The sequence below is a fragment of the Trachemys scripta genome, chromosome 19, assembly GCF_013100865.1.
Source record: "Trachemys scripta elegans isolate TJP31775 chromosome 19, CAS_Tse_1.0, whole genome shotgun sequence".
Classification (NCBI taxonomy): domain Eukaryota; kingdom Metazoa; phylum Chordata; order Testudines; family Emydidae; genus Trachemys; species Trachemys scripta.
The window spans coordinates 12,760,274-12,783,274 of NC_048316.1; the positions used below are offsets into that span (position 1 = coordinate 12,760,274).

The window sequence follows — 23,001 nt, forward strand, 5'->3', positions numbered from 1 at the left end:
GGGGTTCAAGTCTGGTACGGTATGTCTAGGGTAACTTCTTGAAGTTAGCTTTACTAATCTTGTACCAATAAAAGTTTTAAAAAAATTGTAGAAAATATGCGAGTAGCTTTCAGATTTATTGCATATAACTTAACTACGTAGATTATAGCCTCTGATAGAGATAGGTAAAGTATGTGGGACACACACAAGCCACTTTAAACTATAACAGTCTCCGTAAGCCCTAAAAAGGGATAGTCAGATGTCTAATAGTTTTTAGTCCTTCTGTTTTTCTTTTTTACATTTTTGCTTCTGTGTGAGCCTTTGGAGCTACAGCTTCCACTTTTCTTTTTCCATTTACTTCCACGTGAATTATTTTGCTTGAGGTTAGTTGTGAGCACCTTAAAGGCTTCTCCGTACCCTACACCTCACGTCCCTTATCAGGAAGTGTCTTTTAACTCCAACAATAATAAAGCTTTTACTTGAAAAAGCATCTGAGAGTATCCAGGCACGCTTTTCCTTTCTTTTTTGTTCTCCCCTGCTCAGTGACCAGAAGACCACTATAAATCTGTTGGAGCTCTGGAAATATTTAGCATACGGCAAAGCCAAGCCCCATTATCCTCTTGTAATCAGTATAGTAAGCCACCATGTTTACTTTTTAGCCTTCATGTTCAGTGTATGCAGAAAGATTATAGCTATCGATTTAGATGCACTATCCGCAGAACTTAGTGGCATATGTTTTGTATAACCTGATTTTAATTTGTAGTGTGTTTTGCTGCTGTTTTAGCTCTGCTATTTTCAACATGAAACTTGAAATTATGTAAAAGGATATTTTTTAATTGACTTTAAGCACTGGGCAGAGATTTCTCTGATCAGATTTGTAAAAATCAGAAAAGGTTTTAATATTATGTTGGTTAGAAAGTTTTCCTGGTATTTCTGTAGCTGCACATATCTCTGAAATGTCTTGGCCCAGAATTTGTGTGTGTGTGTGTGTGTGTGTGTGTGTGTGTGTGTTTTTAATTGGACTTGCTGAAAGGAGGTGCGTCTTCACTTTGTTTTTCTTTGGGGGTGAAGAGAAGGATGGCAGAGTTGTGTTTATGTGTATAAAGAGCAGTGTTTAAGCCACTACTACTACAGTGGATGTATATGGACTTCCATAATACAAACTGACCATCGTCCAACTCCAGGCTTTGCTGCAGCAGCTCCTGGCCTGGGCCAGAGATTGAGGGCTAAGAACCCAAGGGAAATGTGATGGAGCAAGAGTCCGATATGATACACGGAGAGGGGAATAGGAGCAGGAAGGGACATGGAGTTTGGGAAGTGCAGGACTGGAGTATGTGGAAGGATGGCATGCAGCAATGCTCCCTGGTCTCCGAATGAGGTGGTAAGAGGAGGAAGCACGTGTCAGGTGGGCAAGACAATGGCAGGGCATGGAAGGGAATGAGAGGTGCCAGGGGTCCTGGGCACATGTATGGGAGCATGGACGTAGAGCGGGTCCAGGGAACTAGTGTGTGGCGTAATGGGTGTGTGCGCAGGGAATCAGAAGTGGAGTGTACCTGGGGGAGCATGGAAGGAGGTGCACAGCACAGAAAGAGGACATGGATGGGGTTAGGGAACATGCAGACCAGGAACCCTGTCTGCCAATGTATGTACAGCCCCTAGCACAAAGGGATCCAGATCTCGCTTGGAAACTTGGCATTCTAACGTAATATAAATAACAAAGGATTTTATGTGGAGACCTTGCTGAATCCTTTAACTGTTCATTTGCAGATATTGCACCAGCTGGAGGCAGTTTATATGTTTGTTTGTTTGTTTTTTGTAAAGAAAATGTATTATTGTTTTTGAGGTGTTAGTTGGAGTCCACTAAAACAATCTTTCAAGCTTAACTCTTGATAAAACTTTTAGTTTTTTGTATTGATCATGAAATTAAGATGAATGGAGTAAATGCAACTGAACAGAGCCTGAGTTCCCCACATTAGGAAAAAATCCCAAGTAACTCCCCTTGGGAGTAGATAGGCATAAAGATCATCACATCAGGTTCTCTGGAGCTCTTCCATAGCTTTAAAACTGGTCATCTTAAAACTATTAAATGTGGTGTTAGCCAGGTGACAATGTTTGCACTTCATAGGTTTCATGTTCATGTTTAAAAAAAGAAATTAGAGCAGTGCTTCAAAGATAATTTTCATGCTAATTAGTATATTATGCTGAATTATTCAAATTAATCTGTGTGCAGTAATATAGCTTTGGTGAAAGTTAAGTGACAGTTTGGCAAGATATTGTGCTAACTTACTGGTTAGTCTGTTTAGCAGTTCCTAGAATGAGATTTTTCTTTTTGTCATGAACAGCAACTTTTTATGTTCAGTGCTAGTCCAGAGTCCGTATATGGGATCCCAGAGCCTGCTGGGATAGGGTTTTACACTTGTGCTGTCCTTTTGCCCTTCCATTGAACTCTTTTCATTTCAGTCATGAGCAAACAGTCAGTGCCTGAACTAACAACCCTGCAATCCTCCAAAGCACGCCTTGCTTACAGTACCAAACAAAGGGAGGCCCGCGTGGGCCGGCCCAAGCCAAGGAATGCAGCTTTGGGGTTCTGCTCCATAAATTTAACCAGCACGACAAAAAGGAGATAATATGAGCCTTCGTGATGATCTGAAAGGGGGAGGTTTGTGTCCCATTGATTGCGGTCTGGCCCATTGCCAGGCCCCGAGCCTGACCGACAGTTGAACCATATCGTTAAGGCGTGTAATACAGCTCAAGTCTTGTACGGCAGCCAATGAGTACATATCCAGAGGGCAAAAGTTTATAAAGAGTTGAGGCTGTCCTATTTAACCCTCTCACACTGCTTGTAATATATACTGCTGCCATTCAAAGTAGTCATATTGCTATTAAAAATGTAAACCTTCAGTTTTTTTCTTTAAAAAAAAAAGTGTCTGATCTCTGATACACAGCAGATTTATAAAGTGATTTGAAAAAAAAAATGTAAAACTGATCCTTCAAAAAATTCCCAGCCTACTCTCCTTTTTAGTCGTTCTTTATCCAAAGTAACTTTGAGAGTGTTTGTTCAGAGATATTTCCTGTTTTCTAGGTTGCCATGCAGGCTATTTCATACAGACGGAGCTATTTCTTACCCTGATCTAACATCATCTAGTATAAGTGTTGGTATATTTTATAGGTAATTTTTCCACCTCATACTGCTAACATGTAGAAGGCCCCTTATTGTATTGTTGATTTAAAGTGTTCCTTGCAACTGTAAATTTTAAAAGTCCCAGTCAACGTATTTAACATCTTTGCCCTTTTCTGTTTGTGTATCTTAGAGTTTTGTATAGCACCCATTGCTGTATCATCTGTAGCAGATTTAAAAAATATGTACACCAGGGTCTGGAGAAAAATACTGTTACAGCTTTATCGAGGAAATCCATTTTGTATGGCCTTTTAATTATATACAGTTTAGTATTTAGCCCTGTGTTCTGGTTGTAAGCCTGTTGGTTAGCTTACTTTCTCAAAAGGTTCTGCTTGCCCAAAGTATGAAGCTGTGCAACAAAATAGTTTTCTTATTTAATGTAATTGAGTGATCACATGGTAGTTGTCATTACAAAGTGGCAATTCTTGGTATATGCTAACTTTTTAACGGTGAGCACTGTAGCAATTGTCATACTACAGAAGACATTCTCCAGCTAGTCCCGCATCCCACCTCTGAAGCGATCAATTCTAGAAGCTTCAGGAGTAAGGTGCAGTATTCCCACATTGTACCTAATTGTGAAATACTGTGCTATGGAGTGGGATTTCTCTGGCTTCAGGTTATCAGCTTGTGCCCTGAAGCACAGGCCTTGTGATTTTTATCTTAGCTAAGGCAACTGCAGCACATTTTATTCAAATAAGTTTTAATCCTTTTTTGAATGTTCAGAGTTAAAAGTAAAGCCTTATACTTGCATACAAGATAGCAATGCGTTATCTGGCATTAGTGACTCATCCTACTAAGAATTAGGGCTATGTGTGATCTGCTTTAACCAACATTTAAGAGTGAGACTGCAACTCTTTCCAGTCAAAGGCGGGAGAGGAGTAGTTTTCTCGGGCAGCAGAAATCAGTGATGTATTTGAATGAGGTAATTGTCAAAGTCCATCTGACTTTTTTTAAACGGGGGTGAGTGAAAGAGTTTTTCAGCATCTTACAAAATATCCTAATGAAACAACTACTGTGACATCAGCTATCCAGGCTGAAACTGGAAGCTAATAAAGGCTATAGAATATTTTCCATTTATTAGGTTTTTTTAAAATATCACATCTGTTAAAAATGACATTGTTATGCTAATACCATGGAACTAAATATTCAGACAGGGCGTGTATGCACGTACATGAATAGGGTATGAGTTAGGTAATTGCAAATGCATCCAGGCAGTTAGGCACACAGTTATTCAGTTTGCAAATGCAAGTTTTAGTTAGACTGTACAAATATCCGTTCTGATGTGGGTGCCACAGGTACCTCCATTCCTGTGGGCAGACCTGTTGCTTTCCTATTTTGAAATTTTGACCCTCAGGATCTGCCTTAAATTTATAAAGGCAAAATTTAAGTGCATTCACCTGACCCTTATTCAGTCAATTCAGGAGGTTTTACCTGGTCCCTGTATTAAAACACACAGGGCTCGTTTCCGATCTGATCTCACATAAAAAATAAGTGGTGGAATGGCTACATCTTTGAGGAGCTGGCAAGAGCAGCCTTCATATTAAACAGTTGCTTCCCCAGGACACTACAGTCCTCCAAAAAGCATATTGAATCAGATAAAGGTCTTCCTCATCTGAGCTAGTAGATTCCCCAAAGGAGGAGTGATTTGACTGTAAGTGGGAGGTTTTAGTCCTAGGCGCTGTTTACCTGGCATGTTTTTGCCTGAAACGAGCATATTGGGAGCACATTTCACAAGTGCAATGCATTCCATGCATTTGCTGGAATAAACAACACATGTGAATCTCCTTCAGTGTGCAGTCAGTAGAGAGCTGTCTGGCTGCATGTGATTTTACCCGTTTTTTCAGTTCACTCAGATATTCTATTGCCAAATCCAACATTGGATTTCATGTGCATTTGTAACACACTTTAAAGGCATCTGTGACCCTGAACTGGTGAATGAGTTACATTGTAGAGCTGTGACAACTCATCAGTTTGTTTGCAGGAGTTCATATAATCATCTTCTGTCCTCCTTGTTTGGGGTTTGCACCCCCTGACACCAAAATTGGACAGGTGGCAGCTGTAACCGACCTTTAAACATTTAACACGAACTTTATCAGAACAGTCGCATCCAGTCAGGAGCTTTAAATTAGAGTAGGCCTGCGTGAAATTGGCCACAGTTGTCAAGATATTGATTCTTTCTCTCTGAGTTTCTCTTCTCCAGACCCCCTCCAGTCCAACTTGCACTCCTTGCACTTCACTGGAACCTTGCTTGCCAAGGTCTTTAATAACCTTTTACTAGCTAAAAGCTCAGAACCTGTATACCATCTTCAATCTCATTAACCAGTTGGCCGCCTGTGATACCATCAACATGCTCTTCTTGAAATCTTATCCTTCCTTGGCTTCCATGATTCTGCCCTCTCCCGGTTCTTTTCCTACCTCTCCAATCCCTTCTTCAATATGTCCTTCAGAGGATCCTCTTCTAACTTTCTGGGAGGGTTCCACAGGGCTTTGTCCTTAGTCCCTTTCTCTTCTCCCTCTGCCCCTCATTTCTGGGTAATCTCATTCACAGACACAAATTCAGTGCTCCTAATCAAGCCCAAGCCCTCCACAATACCTCCTTTCTTATTCACCATCATGCATGTTACTCAGACCTGTAACCTGGGTGTTATCTTTAACTCGAACTTCTCTCTAGGCCCTCACATCCAGGCTATGTCTAAATGTTGCCAGTTCTTGTCTAGATGATGAGTTAGTGCACAGTAAGCTGTGTGTGTGTGTGTGTGTGTGTGTAAATCTACAGCATTCCAGCGTGCAGCACGCTGCCAGCCCATGTAGACCCTATTGCTGCACAGGAAAAGATTCCTAGTGCACTTTGCGTCCTGCTGTTTCAAACTGCAGTAGGTCAGCGCGCACTAGGGAACTTTTGGTGCACAGCAGCAGTGTGTGTGTGGCATGTTGGAGCACAGTCGATTTACACCCCAGCTTGCCACACGCTAACTTGTCATTTAGATGTGCCCTAAAATACAGCTTTTCTTATCCACACATACACAGCTAAAACTCTTGTCCAACCTTTCATCATCTCGCATCTGAATGAAGCCTTGACGAACATTTTAACAAGTTGTTACTGCCTATATAAAAGTTTTTTTTAGCAGCCAAACAATTCTAGCTTCCATCAGTTCAGCACTTTTCGGGGTGCTTTATACATTTCATTCATCCAACACCATCTGGGATGGAAGTAAGAAATTGTCCCCATTTTATGGATCGTGAAAATAAGAGACATGGAGGTAAAGTGACTTGCCCAAGGCTACTGATGGCGTTAGCATCACAGCTTCCAGTCTTGTGCTCAGACCACTATGCAGTCACTGCCTCTAATCACTGCATATTTTAAGAGAAAAGTTGCAGTAGTCTTCCTTCTCTTATCCTCCTCTGTTTTGTAAACACCGTAAAACACCTTTAGAAAAAGTACTTAATATGTTACGTGCACCAAACTCTTTCCACAGTTAAGTAGATCAACAAATTTAATGTTCTCTTTCTTCAAAACACCAGCAGTGATTGAATTGTTTCATGGACAGATTACCTGCCAAATTTCCTTTGTTTAAACTGATGTTGTTTCATAATTATTTAAAGGGAAAAAAGAATTGTTCCCAGGCTGAAACTTTTCATGCCAAGTTACAGCCTGGAGCAGACTTCTTACAGATGAATTTTATACAAACGTGGAAAACAGGATTTACAATGGAAACATTGACAGGGCTTTAACTCTACCAGCACCAGTAAGTTACTGTTTTAATGGGGTACGGTGACTAGGCTGTTACATTGGAAAACTGAAACACCTTTCTTAACACTGACATTGGTGACAGTTGCTTGCAGTTATGTTTTGGCAACAAGGAATAGATCTGGCTGAGGAAATTTATTACTGGTGGGAGCGTTGAAGAGCTTGATGGCTTCAAAGAGATTTGTTTTTAGGTGTTTGTCTCTGATTTATGTAGGACTGTTTGTCAGATGGAAGGGAGCTAGGGTCTTGTTCTAGGTGTTGCGGGGAAGGGTTTGGTAATAGGGAGGATGGGTAGAGTTTAGTGGAATATCCATTCCTAACTTTCTGTAACTTCCAGAGCAGTTTATCTAGATGAGTTTGTGGCTAACTGCCCCTGTGTGCTGGGTTTGGTGGTGTGCCATCCTCTTCTGACTGTGGATCAAATTCTGCATACAGCAGCATGTTCCAAATCCTAGAGTGTCTCAGATCATATTTGGGATTTGAATGGCTCCAAACTGCATTACGTACTATTGCATGCACAATTCCGTTAAGGGCCTGGCGGGTAAGGCACGAGTAGAGCCCAGCACAGAGGTATCTGGGCTTTAAGCCACTTTATGATGAAGAGCGAGAGAAAGTGTGCTTGGAAATCTGACTGGTAAGATTGAAAACAAGATAATCTGCCTCTTACCTTATCCCTTTCCGATATAAATTGGCAGAGGCAACCCCCCAAAACAGAAACAATTCTAGTGAATTTAATCTTCACACAGCTGCTACTCTGAAACATATAGTCCTTGTAAGCAATCATATTTGTTTATCCATTTATCTGTTGAGCTAACTGATTTTCACCTTAATGATTTTAATGCATTCATTTGAGAATTGCAGTGAAGTCCTCTGGAAATGTGTAAAATTGATATGTCCTCCAAGAGGAACTGTTGTCTTGAAAATACTTGAAAAGCTGATTTGTCTTCTTGCAAAGCACTTGATGCAATAGCATCTTAAGTACTGTACACAGTGCTTAAATATGCAGAATTTGTGTCATTGCAGACACTAAGTCACAAATGTTGTTAAAATCAGTGAAACTAGTAATCTGAGAACATGGATCTCTTTAAATCTTGCAAATAAACTTAGTTCCTGGGTTATTCACGGAAATCCTTTTAGAAAAAGAAAAAAAAGAAAAAACTATTGAACAGATCAGGATATTTCTGTATACCGAGGAAAAGCTTATGATCTGTTGATTTAAAAATGTGTTTAACTGCTTTTAAATGGGACAACACGTGACAAGAGTGGCAGCTTTCTTACCAGGAAGACAGATTATGAAAATCTCACGAGCTTTTGTTTCTTAGCAAGACCACAACTTACAATGCAATGGTCTGTTTCCTTCTTACAATGGAAAGAGATGGAATTTGATTTTCTTACAACTACTGTGATACTTTGAATAACAACTCTTGATTGGGTGATGAGGAAATGGAAAGGTGCAACCCATTAGATATGCTGTAAACCAAGCTATGCTCTTTTTCACCAAGTTCTTAAATAGCCCTCACCAGTGAGATATGTGAGTGCCTTGCTACAGTCACTGATCGATTTGCTTACTAAACCTTTTTAAAAAAACGTGAAGCCATTTTGGCTGACTCACAAAAAAAAAGCCCTGCAGATTGTATAGCAGAAGACAACCAATTAACACAGCTACAATAATAAAAGCCTTACGGTTTTTAAACATGCGTATAACAAATTGAAATAAGAATCTCAAGTGTCATGCTTTGTCTGAACAGTGAAGCACTGTACTATGCGCCTCAACCTTCTGACACCATTCACAATCTTTCGGTCTCCATTGAGCAGCACTCTTTCCTGCTGTGACTAGTAGACATAAGGGCATTTCTCTCTTGTATTGCCTTTGTGTGCTTATTAAAAAAGAATCAGCAAATCTGTTGAGTGCATGTTTAATGGAACACAGATGTGGGCACACCACCGTTCATTCTGCTCTATAGATTTTCAGTTTTTTGTATTTCATCATTGGTGCTTTTTATTTACAGAACGTAACTTGAGACAGCAGAACAAATTGTAGATTTAAAAAAAAAAAAAACCAACCCAAGTAGTGAGGAATGTTTTTAACTGTCCAGACCAAGCAAACCAGTTTGCCCAGGGCTGATGGACTAAGACAGTCAACACAATTGGTGTTAATATTAGTGGCACTTAATGAAAAGGCAGCTGACCTTATCACCAAGAGGAGAATTACCTTTTATCACCAGGTTGAACATCTTAGCACCAAAAAAGCAATGAGGAACAGTAAATAAATCAGTTTAGTAGACACACTGTACTCCTAATTTCTTCCAGACTAACTCATAAATTGCCAAGAGTCTTTCAGAAAACACATTGCAATGCCTAGCACTTTTCTTCTGTTTCTCAGACCTGCTCCTAGGCCAGTCATTGGAAACCAGCACTCTCTGATGTCCTGATTTCTGCAGAATAGTTGTGATTAGAAGGCCCTATTCTTTCCACTTCCCACAGCATTCTCACATGCCACCTTTCAGATGCCTCCAGACACTGTGCTACAGAAGAGAAGTTGACAAAATATTAGTTAAAAATGACATGATGGAGTGTTACTGGAAGAATATTTTATATTGAAAATGATTGGCTGCTTTGTTGCCCATTCCAGGGCAGGTGGATTAATGATCCATTATTCATTTCACTTTCCTGAATGCATAATGGAACAGTCTTTCATTGAAAAGTTAATTATTGACCTGTAGCTTAAATAGTTTAAACCTTTTGTTAAGAGTAAGCCAGTCACTCCTTAAATCTGTCACTACATAAGCATTTCTGAATCACTTGTCGCTACAGTCTCTAGGTGCTGCAGAAAGATTTGAGAGGCAGTGAGGGCTGCCAAGAAACAATAATTTCTCTGTTGTTCTGCTCTTTTAAATGTGGGCTATTAAGGCACCCTGCTTTTTCTTTGAGGAGTGTGTGTGACAAAGAGGTGGGACAAACAGCAAGACGGAAAGATAGTGAAGGTGGAACTCTGCTTCCTATTGTGGAAGTATGTTCTATAGCCTTCAAACATTTTGCATTTTCATTAAGAAAAACACACATTTTATTTAGTATTGCATTATAATTGTAGAAATTGGTAGTGATTTGCACATCTCACACATAGACTTCATCCACAGATCTAGAAGTACTTAACAATTAAGCCAACTATACCCCTATGAAGTTTTATTATTCCTGTTCTACCTATGGGAAAACTGAGGGACAGAAGTTAAGTGACATGGCCAAGATCACAGAGTGACCCAGTAGCCGAGATGGGACTAGAACCCAGGATTCCTAGTGTCCTGTTCTAACCACTTGACCACAGTTCTTCCCCTTTCACTTCCTTCTACATTGTCTTAACTGTCTACATATATGACACTTTTTTGAAATTCTCCACCAATTTTACCCTCTCATACTAGGCTCTTTAAGTAATTCTTCAGTAAATTAAAATCTTTGTTTAAGCAGTTTAGGTTGTGAATAGATGCTATTGATGAAAAATTACTGTTTGCTTCAAACATTTTATTTCACTTCTCTTAGTTTTCTGTAAATTTATATCAATAAATACATGGTCAGACCTGCAGTAAATATCTTGTACCATGCAGCCCTAAATCCTCACAGACCATTTCTGATTTAAATGTGCATATTAATATAATTTTTAGTGATCTATATGCTGGAGATATATATGAACTTAAACTGGCAAACGGGTTCTTTTTCGATAGGTTCAGGGTGAAGTAAAGGTCATCACTCTGTCATATACTAGTTTTCAGCTTCTAAAGAACATAAGAATGGCCCTACTGGGTCAGATCAAGGGTCCATCTAGCCCAGTGTCCTGTCTTCCGGCAATGGCCAGTGCCAGGTGCCCCAGAGGAAATGAACAGAACAGGTAATCATCAAGTGATCCATCCCCTGTCGCCCATTCCCAGCTTCTGGCAAACAGAGGGGTGGTTGGAATAATTAGCTCTTATATAGCATTTACATCTTAAAAATGCTCTACAATCAGTCCTCTGAAAGTTATGTAAGATAAGTATGGACAGGTAGAAGTATCATGTGTTCTCAGATAGGGAAATAAGACATGGAAGAGTGTCTACAGTGTGTTCGGTCCAAGATCACACAGTGAGTTTGTGGCAGAGCCAAGATTAGATTTTATGTGTTGTCTCCTAGTTCCCTACTCAGTCCACTTGGTGATACTGCTTCTTAGTTTTTTATCTAGAGAAGTGATTTTTCATTCGCCAAAATCAAAAGCTGTGTGGCAACATGGCAGGAGAGGCTGAAAAACAAATGTTGTTGGTAGAGGGTATGTCTACACTAGAAACGCTACAACAGCACAATTGCAGCAGTTCAGTGTAGACACTTCTGCCTGGTTTACACTAAAAAGTTAGGTTGACCTAGCTACATCACTGCAGGGTGTGTAGTTAAACTGACCTATCCCCCTGATATAGACAGTGCTAGGCAAAGGAAGAAATCTCCTGTCAACCTAGCAACCAAACTCTCAGGGACCTTCGCTAGCAGGAGAACTCCTCCTATCAGCATTGGCCGTGTCTCTACACCAAAGTGCTACAGTGGTGCAGCTATAGCGTTTCAAGTGTAGACAAGCCCTTACTACAGCGATGGAAGAATTCTTCTCTTGACCTAGTGCTGTCTGGCTTAGGTTGGCTTAACTACTTCTTTTAGGGCTGTGGATTCTTTTCTTGATCTGAATTTTTGCAGTTGTAAGTCCCTGGAAGGATGAGAGAGATTGCGCAAACTTGGGAAGCAGATAAAATAAGAAGCCAATAACCAGTTTGTACCTGTTTTGTAATCTCTAATCCCTTCTTTCATATTCAACAATTCATTTTGTTTTGTAAAGTTGTGAAAACTGCTGTAAGTGTGTGGGTGCAGGGTGGAAGAGTTGGGTCTTTAAAGCTGTCGAGAACGTGGTGCAGGGAGAGAAGGAAAATTCACACAAGGTTCACAAGTAAAATGTTCTGAGAAGCTGATGGATATGTCGTGATTTCTGCTTTAACCTTTATTTATTTAAGTTCTTTGGTTACAAACTAGCCTTCTTCACAGTTCCAGCTGCCTGGAAATAGGAGCATGCAAGAATTTTGATAAATGGATTAAAGTGCTGTCTAGTTTTACTTCTAAGTACCTGTCTGTCCCTTATGAAATGCTGTTTTATTACTTTACACCTTTGTAATTCATCCTTGCACCACCTCCAACAGCAGCACAAGGGGGGATATTTTATCTTTTTTCTCCAGTGCAAGAAAGACCATTGCTGGGCACTAGTTATCTACAGGTTTCTAAACAACATACAGCACAGCAATTCCTAGGTAAATTAGATATAGCAACGTTTTTAGACAGCTACTAATAACAAAACTGTGGAAATGTCGGCTGGTTGTAGAGGCAACACTGGAAATTTTTAAGGATCACGGTTGTGGCCTTTGAGGCATTGCAGGTTGCCATTTTGTATGCTAATTCAGACGTTTGAATAGTACATCCTACACATCTGACATCTATCCTCTCCTTACCAGCACATCTTATTCCTGCATTTCAGGTGCAGACTTAAACAAATAGATCAGAGGTAAAAATAAACAAACAAAGCCTGCTAAAAGAGCCAATGGCATTTATGATAGTAGCCTGTTCTCTGCATTCCAAGGGATCGGGAAAGGGAGGGTTCCATTTCTTACTTCCACTGAGCCAGCTGAATGATACCATGCCACAGAGGCTACAAGAAAATAAAGCCACAGGAAGCAGCAATCGTCAAAGTGCTTAAAGTGAATTTAGTCACAATAAGTGACTCAATAAGTAAACAGTTATGGCAAATAAAGCCGTGACTCAAGTTAAAGGCAGCACATGAGGGACGTATAGAAGATGACTTTTACTAGTAGCTGTAGCCAAGAAGAGTAGAGGCAGTAAAAATAATATAGTTTGCCATGATTAGAGTTAGTAGGCAGGGATGCCAAAAACTCAGAGGAAAGCAGAGTTGAAAAGTGTGTTCGTGTATGTGTGTATATAGGGATAGGGTTGATGAAAAGGAAAAGCACTAAAAAAGTAACAAGACTCCAGAGAAAACATCTGCAAGAAGCAAAACTTAGAGGGCAAGTACTCTTGTGTGCTGTTGCCAAGCAGTTTAAGAAGTAAACTAGTTGTTATGTGGGATTTTCCCCCTCGTTAGATCAAAAGGACAACAGCAGTTCATTCAGCAGTGTCTGTAGAGAACATTAAGAGGGGAAGTAGGGTTCAATAATCAAAAATACTGCATTCGGCTATAAGTAGCCTCTTGAAAAATTAATAGTACTAGCTTGAAAGAAAGATCTCAACAGCAGGCAGCAATCTCAAAGTGGTGGGATTGGGAGGAGGCAAAGAATGAGGCAGGGGTGGGTATCCTGCAGCACAATTCTGCACATGTTGGTAGTGTCCCAAGTTTTAAAAGCATTCAGGATTTTTTTAAAATAAAGATAGATACACTATAGTGCTGATACAGATACCAGTGGGTAGAGCATTAACATGTGCAGAGTACTTGTGGGTGTCTTACTTTTCAACCTATTGCCATCTTGTCCATCAACATGCAACCTTCTCCAACAAATACAATAACTGTCTGGATACACTACATGTGGATTCCTGTTTCTGGAAAAAAGGGTAAAAACCTTTATGTATTAATACATATTTTTATTAAAAATTTGTAGGCCATTGTGCTTCACAGTGCTTTTCCACATCAATTTCACCTGCCTTTTTTTCAATTTCAGACCAGATTTCAGTGGAAAATAGCAAAAAGAAGCATATAGATCTGTGTCTACTAGAGAGACCCCCAGATAAAATATTATTATATTTATATGAAGCAGATACCAACAGAGATCTAAAAACTTAATGGCTTTTTCATGCCAAACCTTGCTTACAATATGACTTCTTATATTGAGTAAAGTTTCCAAGGGAAACTTAAAAGTCGCGTTAAATCAGTTAATGTGTGTTTTGTTTGTAGGACGCAGGCTGAGAGAGTGAGGAAGCCACGCTGTTGTAGAGGCCCTCAAGGGCTATTGCCCCGGTATTCAGAAAGCCAGGCAGAAGGACAAGAGCAGCTATTCAAGCTGACAGACAACATCCAAGATGAGTTGTAAGTAATAACCCAGCAACTGCTGTGTTGCAATAGAATCAGTGTATGAAAATACATTGTGTCTTTGTGATAGCCACTAAACGCTTTTCTTATCCACGTCACCTATTTCTCTTGTTTTTGATGTACTGGAGGATATTTTTGGTGCTTGAGAACTTCCATCATCCCCTCCCTTCCAAGTGTGTTCACATGTTTTACAAATATCATTTGATGTAGCCTCACAAAACCCTTATAAGTTAGCTCATTGTCATTATCTCTGATGCACAGATAAGGAAAATTGAGGCAATAAGATATTAAGTAATTAGTCCAAGGTGTGTCTCTCAGGCTATTGCAGAGCCAAGATTAGAACCCTTGTCTCTTGATGCCCAGTCTGAATTACATGGTCAGTCTCTCCCCCAACATTTACGAAAGAAGGAATCTGAGCAGTTAGGTTTCTAAATGATGTAGCAGTCTTGTTTAACTGCATGTTATCAGTCTCATTACTCTCATTTTGCTTTGAAAGAATAAAACAGTAACATTTTCCAAGAAGGTGAGGTTATAGAGAAATTATATCACTTGACATCTAGCCTTGTGCCTCAGTGTATCTAATTTGGTGGCACCATGGCCTTCCCTGCCCTCTCCATTTTTGCTTTCTCCCTACTACTATTCAAGTTGGGGGTCTAAGAGATTTGACAGCTGCTCTCCAGCAGCTGTGCACACACCAGGGTTTTCTTGTTGGTTGTGCACTAGTGATCACTGTGTCTCTCGTGGGAAGTTCTGTTGTTTCAGTGGCTGTGAAACACACATGGACTGCGTGGACAGATTTTTCACTGTCAGGGGCCATAATCTGGCTTCTGCTGGGGGAAAATTGGGAAAAACTTGAGCTCTAAGATAGATTTAAATTTTGATATAGATTTTCCAAATAAGACTTTGATGAGTGAGGAAAGGGGGGAAGGTGGGGGGGTGTGCGCGAGCGCGCTACTAAATGAGTAAGTACATCAGTGAAATTAACAAAAATGTCTAACACAATTTCAGCTGTTGTATTGTTCATTCACTGTGACTTTCACCAACAGGAATATCACTCAACAAGAAAACGGTATCTCTTGTCATGGAAAACCAGTACAAAATTGTGCCTCTGACTTTTATCCTAGTATTGTAATTCAAAACAGATTTAAAGACCTGATTATTTGCATATTTTCCTTCAAAGTTTAATCCATAAAAGGGGGGGTATAATACCTTGCTCTACTGTTCTAACTAAATGTTTCCACATTTTTTTCCAGTTAGGCTCACTGTTTCACTTCTGGAAAATATTGTGTAATTACTTCCTGATGTAGTTAAAGCCCCCATGAATTCTCCAGAGATCTGGTTGCTTCTACTTTGTTCTACTGGATCATGTTTCATTTAATTTTTCATTTTCTTTTATTAATTTGATTTTTTTAAAATCCTAGAAATGTAGGAATATAGAAAAAAACAAAACTGTCTTAGTTTTCAGCTCTTCTGTTGAAACTTTAAGCACAGAGGAGAGGATGTATGTTGTTGGCAAAAGAAAATGAGTAATGATGTGTGACTCAAACTTAGAACGTATTGTAAGGTTTAACTACAAATTTGCTAAAATGTCAGTGCTTCACCAGGAAATCACTGCCCTTGGTTTTCATACCTCTGTTCCTCAAAATACATCCCTGACACCTTGTAGAAAAATCGATAAAGATTAAATCTGGCCTGTTGTAAAAAGCATCATAGAAATTAATCGTCCGATTTTTCTAAAGCGCTGGGCCTGAGAACATCAACGAACTCAAGGGAGCGCCTTATGCTGAGCACATTTGAAGATCGGGGCTTAAATATTCCGTAAACTACAGCAAGAAAAAATAATTTCCTTTTATTGTCTGTTTGCTTTAGTTTAGACAATAGTCTTGCCATTTGGTGGGATTTTTTTCCTTCTGTAAAATAATTTGATTTATGGAATGTGACTTTAATTGATCAAGAGAAACTGATAAAATGAAGTAAATCCTTGTCAGTCAGAATATGGTATTAGCATTCTATGTAATTGTGTAGCTTTCTATATATAGTAGAAATAATGATATAATAGTTTCTCATCAGATGGGCCACATTTTAACAGAGGTTGTCCCATGATTATCTCCCCATGCCTTTGCAATTACACAGACCACCTCCTTTCCCATCTGAAATTTCATAACTTCCCTGTGGCAATTTCTTATATAGAATAATAATACTATGAATTTGTGTGTCTATTAGCTTCTTTTAATGCAGTTTAGCAGCTGGGAACAAGGAAAACCAGAACCATTTGGCCAGTAAATTCTGTGGGGACCACATTTTTGGAAAGTTCTGACTGAAACCAGAGCACCTCACTGTGCCTCAGTTTACCTGTCTCTAAAATGGGTATAAAATATAGTACCTGTTTTGTCACAGTGGTGTGTTGTGAGGAGAAATTAGTATTCTGCCAGGCTCTAGTATTTGTTTAAGTCTCTAGTATCAACTTAAAATTCCCATCACGCTTCTCAGAAAATTATGTAACAACTCTACTGTCTTAGCTGTAATGTCCTCTTAAAAATGATATATGGTAAAGATTTAAACATCTAAGGCTGTGAGAGCTACTGCTGTTGAACAGTATAGTACAGTGGTGGGCAACCTGCGGCCCACAAGCGTAATCTGCTGGCGGGCCATGAGACAGTTTGTTTACACTGACTGTCCACGGGCACCCACCACTGGTATAGTAGTATAGCAGATAAATGAAAGTTGGGATTGTTAACTAGAAATAGTAAGTTAAACAAGCCTCTTAGAAGAATTTTATCAGTCAGGTTCTGGGAACAGCAACATATAAACTGACAGTATGGTCATTTTATTTCATAACTGAATTGAGAGGCACTAGATCAGAGGAGCTGGTTGAATTAAAAAAAAAAAAAAAAAAAAAAAGTTTGTCAAGCAAAGAGTGTTAGGAATACAATGGCCTATGTACATATTACATAGAACTAAAGCAAGATGGATTTAATTTGACAATCTATATATTAATCAGACTAGTTTCAAAGGTTTTTACCTATCTGCTAAATGGCACACCTGTAGTCTAAACAGTAGAATAGATACATATGGTAACTAATGCACTTAGTGTTTGAAACATCAACAGCTTTTAAATCAAAAAAAAAAAAAAAAGAAAGAAAAACCCTAAAGACAAGGTGTGGCGAGACTTCTCCTTAATCATAACATCTGGGTTTACAATGACAAGAAGCTCTATGAATTGTCATGACTAGGAGACACAAAGGCATGAGGGGAAAAGACAAAGAGTTAAGTGTACAATACAGAAGAACTCTCATGGAGTAATCTAGTAATAGAAAGGATTTGTTGAAGATTATTGGCATGATTCTTTCAATCAGAAACCGATGGTGGTATTATTTGTGTTACCATAGCAGTTTGGAGCCCTAGCCATTTTATTGAGGGGTGAGGAGAAATCTGATTAACTGACCCTGCTGGATGTTTTGGTATTAAAATCCTCTTTGATAACCAGTGGTTCGGTCAGATGTAGATTGGTATATTGTGCAAAATGCTTCTCAAATGGTGGACCTGATGAAAGTTTCGCAGCAAATAACTAAAGCTGATTAGTAACTGGATTTTCTGTTCCATGAAAGATTTTGAAATTTTGAAATGTTTTTCACTTCATAGTAGGAAAAAAAAAATTCTCAAAATGTTTCCCAGAACGGCTGCCTGACTCCTTGGACACCAGGAGGGCATCGCTGGGGAGCCAGCCAGGCTGGGAATCAGCCACCTCGGTCCCTGGCTGTCTGTGGCAGCCTGCCAGGTGAGCGGCTAAGGAGCCAGAGTTTGCCCAGCAGATTGTCCCAGAGCTAGGGACCATGGGAGCTCGGGCTGCCAGCAAGCTTGGGTGCCAAGGACTTCCAGGTTCTTGGCTCCTTGTCAGTCCAAGTTGACAAGGAGCTGGGAGTTCTGGTTCCCCAACAGGCTGCTGAGGTACCAGCAACCAGGTTTCAAAACCTGAGTAGCAGGCAGGGTTCCATGAGAAACCTGCCTGGTTTCTACTGGAATGTCATCAAAATCGACATGTTCCTGCGGAACGTTTCAATTCCAATGAATTGGCATTTTCCGTACAAAAATTTCCACCCAGTTCTACCAATAACATTTATCAGAAATTCAGGAACTCCTTCCACTGGCTGTGCCCTCCAACCCCTTTGGTATTTCTCTCCTTACACTGAACAGTCTGTGAAAGAAGAACTTCCAAGAACATGCGACAGTGAGTTTCTCTGCATCTTCCTGCCACTGCCAGTAATGGCAAGAGGTGTGGATCCTGTCCTGCAATGGATTGAGAACTAGTTAAAAGACAGGGAACAAAGGGTAGGAATAAATGGTAAATTTTCAGAATGGAGAGGGGTAACTAGTGGTGTTCCCCAAGGGTCAGTCCTAGGACCAAGCCTATTCAACTTATTCATAAATGATCTGGAGAAAGGGGTAAACCGTGAGGTGGCAAAGTCTGCAGATGATACTAAACTGCTCAAGATAGTTAAGACCAAAGCAGACTGTGAAGAACTTCAAAAAGATCTCACAAAACTAAGTGATTGGGCAACAAAATGGCAAATGAAATTTAATGTGGATAAATGTAAAGTAATGCACATTGGAAAAAATAACTCCAACTGTACATACAATATGATGGGGGCTAATTTAGCTACAACCATCAGGAAAGAGATCTTGGAGTCATTGTGGATAGTTCTCTGAAGACATCTGTGCAGTGGCAGTCAAGAAAAGCAAACAGGATGTTAGGAATGATTAAAAAAGGGATAGAGAATAAGATGGAAAATATCTTATTGCCCTTATATAAATCCATAGTACGCCCACATCTTGAATACTGCGTACATCTCCTCATCTCAAAAAAGATATACCGGCCTTAGAAAAGGTTCAGAGAAGGGCAACTAAAAATGATTAGGGGTTGGAATAGGTTCCATATGAGGAGAGATTAAAGAGGCTAGGACTTTTCAGCTTGGAAAAGAGGAGACTAAGGGGGGATATGATAGAGGTATATAAAATCATGAGTGGTGTGGAGAAAGTGAATAAGGAAAAGTTATTTACTTATTCCCATAATATAAGAACTAGGGGCCACCAAATGAAATTAATGGGCAGCAGGTTTAAAACAAATAAAAGGAAGTTCTTCTTCACACAGCGCACAGTCAATCTGTGGAACTCTTTGCCTGAGGAGGTTGTGAAGGCTAGGCCTATAACAGGGTTTAAAAGAGAACTAGATAAATTCGAGGAGGTTAACTCCATTAATGGCTATTAGCCAGGATGGTAAAGGAATGATATCCCTAGCCTCTGTTTGTCAGAGGGTGGAGATGGATGGCAGGAGAGAGATCACTTGATCATTACCTGTTAGTTTCACTCCCTCTGGGGCATCTGGTATTGGCCACTGTCGGCAGACAGGATACTGGGCTGGATGGACGGGGCCATTCTTATGTTCTTATCATCTGCTCATCTTTGAGACATCACATCAGCAGGCTCATGCTGTGGTTGTCACATGTTGGCACACAGTGTGGATCTGCAGAAACAGTGCCTGCAGAGAACACTTAGTTGGTAAGGAGAATAGGACAGGTAACACAAAGTTGTCAGTTTCATTTGAATAACAACATCATCTCTGAAAAATTGCAATAGGCCTCTCAAGTTGTAACCATTTGGAGGAGGGAGATTTAAAAATAACCGAGTGAGAATGTTAATTGTTGCTATGCATAATAATTTTCAAACTGCCTAATAATTGATCTAAAGGAGTAGTATCTCCTTCCTGCAGGCATGTTTCCTACACTAGTGAATTACTGACAATGCAGGAATAACACTAAAAATTTCATTTAGCACTCTCATTTAATAGTGTGAATAGAGAAACTAAATACATATTTAAATTTGTAAAATATCCCATTAGTGTTCAGGCTTGTTTGGTGGCTCGAAATGTTGTGTGTGTATATAAAATATTTCACTTTTGAATTGTCATTGTTTTTACGTTGATCTTTTCAGACAGTATAATTCTCTAAATCTCCTTCATTCCCCCTATACTCCCTCCCATATTCATCACTCAAACTAACTAATCTCTCTGGGAAACCCTCCTGCTTACTGCTTAACCTTTCACCCCCAATGTTAAACAGCTAATTTCTCTTCTCTAGCTACTGGTCAGGCAGCAGTTTAATGTTGTTTTTGTTTTTGTTTGTTTGTTTTGAAGAAAGGAAAGTGAAACACTGTAGTTTGTAAAGTATCATGAGAGACCGTTGTGCGGTTTCATTAATACATTCCAACACACCTTTCATCAGAGTAGATTTACAAACAATTTCAATTTAAAGAATTTGTCAGCAATAAAATTGGCTTTAAACAAACAAACGAACAAACCACCACGTCTCCATGCTGGGGAAATTTCTTGTGTGGTTTGAAAGGTAGGGTAGTGACTCAGTCGAACCCCCCACTAAACGATATTTATTAACAGAATGCTCCCAGCTACCTATGTCATGGGGTGATTGCATCTCTACCCTTTCCTCTCTTCTTAGTCCTCTCCTACTGACATAAATATAAAAAAAATCACACCCCTAACCAACAGAGTTACGGCAGTAAAACTTGGTATGCTATGTGCTCACTCCAGTCTCACTGCCTTGCTTTCTTATCCTTCTGTTCCCTGTCACTTCTAACGCTATGCTTTCTTTGGGTTTTGAGTGAGACTATCGTATACCTGATGTTTTGTTTGATCTAGAGTTAACTCTGCCTATTTTGTAACCCTCCTCTCCAAAGCTAGAAAGGCTACAAAACGGGCACTTTAATATTAATATTACGCTTATTGTGCCAGCGTGACTGTTTGGGGCATGTTTATTTTTGATGAACTGATAAAAAAACATTTGCATCCTAAGGTCACAGAACTATCTCTGCTGCAGTTCATTTTCCTGGTAGGTTTTCAGAGGTCACACAGGGAGTAGCAAGTACAAGAACAGAATAGTCTCCCTCCCAACTGTGTTTTACAAATAAGATGATGTAAAACACCACGGACTTATCTTTCTGGTTTTTGCAGTTTCATAGCGGTGGAGAACACAGACAGCTATTGTGTTCTTATTTCATCCAAAGCTGTTTATTTCCTGAAGAGTGGGGATTATGTCGACAGAGAGGCCATCTTCTTGGAAGTCAAATACGATCATCTCTACCACTGCCTCATTTCAAAGGACCACGGGAAGGTCTATGTACAGCTGACAAAGAAAGCTGTGAATACAAGTAGCGGTGTAGCAATACCAGGCCCATCACAGCAGAAACCTATGGTGAGGACCCAGCACTTACTCTTCTATTCATATTATGTTTTTTTGCTTTCTATATTGCAATAGTCAAATACTTTGTCATCATTGGTATACCATCTTCTATGCCATTTAATTATGAAAATGTCATTCAACCGGCAGTGAAAGTAGACACTGTAGTCTTTTTTTTTTTATGGTGTTTTGCCCATCTGTGAGGGAGACCTGGGTGCAGAAGTGATCGCGGTACTTTTGTTCTTTAAGCTCAAGAGAGAAAGATCAAGGCAAATCCAGCAGCTCCCTGAATAAGGGAAGGTATCACTGACAGATATGGAGACTGTGTTCCACTTCCCTAGACAAGAAATCCAATCAGAATGATAGACGGGGCATTACCCAGAATGATATTACTAAGGGTGGAATCTAATTAAAAAAAAAAATTTTTTTCAGAAGCCTGACCCAGTATTCCTTTGTTTAATGGAATATCCATCACGCTGTTTTACAGTGTTGTCTGCTCTTCCTCAACTTGTAGTAGCAAAATATTCTCTCCAATCTCATGATATTTATTCCATGTGTATAGTAAAAATTAATCTTTGTAATGTAGACAGATCAAAAATAGCAGAGCTCTCAGTTCTAATCTAACTGGAGTTACTGATGTAAGTATTATGGTAGCACCTAGAGACGTGAGCAGAGATCAGTGTCCCGTACCTGCCCCAAAGCACTTACATTCTAAATAGAAAAGAGACAGAAAAGATAGGAGGGGTAAAATGACTGGCCCCAAAGTACTTGTATGGCCCATCTCTCTCCCTCCAGTGCAAATAGCATACCTAATATCTGTAGTTGTCTGCCTGTCTGTCTCTTTGAGCCAAGTTCCATGTAAATAATTAAAATACTGTTGCTCAGAGTATCTCAGAACCCTTTTACAAACATTAATTCACTCAACTTCAGCACTGAGCTAGGTAAGGAAATCTCTACTTTAGAGATAGGGGGAAATGACGAGTAAGTGGTACACCTGGGAACAGAAACTGAGTCCCAATTTCTAGTTTTCTACTTAACACTAGGGGCACGTCTTCACTACCCTCCCGGATTGGCAGGTAGAAATCGATCTCTCGGGGATCGATTTACTGCATCTCATCTAGACGCGATAAATCGATTCCCGAATCGACGCGCGTACTCCACCTCATCAGGAGGAGTAAGCGGCGTCGATGGGGGAGTCGCGGCGGTCCATTTGCCGCCATCCTCACAGTGGGGTAGGTCGAATAGAATACTTCGACTTCAACTACGCTATTCGTGTAGCTGAAGTTTGCGTTGTGACGTTGTGCAGTCAATATGGTTTTATAAAAACATGATAATAAGTGAATATAATGTAACTGGGATAGTTTTAGAAAAATATGGTAATAAGTGAATATAACGTAACTGGGATATGCTTCATGCAAAAGGTCTCTTGCAAGGTATCATTACAAAGCTTATAATCTACTGAGTGTGATCATCCGATTTGTATAAATGTACCACTCTTGTATCCAAAACTAGAAATATAAAATATAACGCTGAGGGCCTATTGTAATTATGTAAAGTGTGGGGGCCATTAATGATGGTTTGGCATCTTGATGACTCCCATTGTCTGCAGATGGCTGTGTTTACCTGTGAGTCTTCCTATATATGTGTGTGCTGGCAAGTGGGTAATGAAGTCTTGCAGTGACATGTGATCATGTCACCTGAACTGGAATCCATCTTTAACCTGGTGCTTTTCCAGTGAGGCGGGGGGGGGGGGGGGGGG

The 23,001-nt window shown here is 39.8% G+C and overlaps 1 protein-coding gene across 8 annotated transcripts in view; it reads left to right on the plus strand.

Moving 5' to 3' along the window:
• The window catches only part of VPS13D (vacuolar protein sorting 13 homolog D), a 195,243-nt gene that overhangs the window by 169,871 nt on the left and 2,371 nt on the right, over positions 1-23,001 (plus strand). For all 8 annotated transcript variants that reach the window (XM_034753528.1, XM_034753531.1, XM_034753534.1 and 5 more), the window contains 2 exons: positions 13,861-13,992; positions 21,017-21,257. In XM_034753528.1, coding sequence (XP_034609419.1) covers positions 13,861-13,992; positions 21,017-21,257 — 373 coding nt within the window. The remainder of the gene's footprint in view (positions 1-13,860; positions 13,993-21,016; positions 21,258-23,001) is intronic.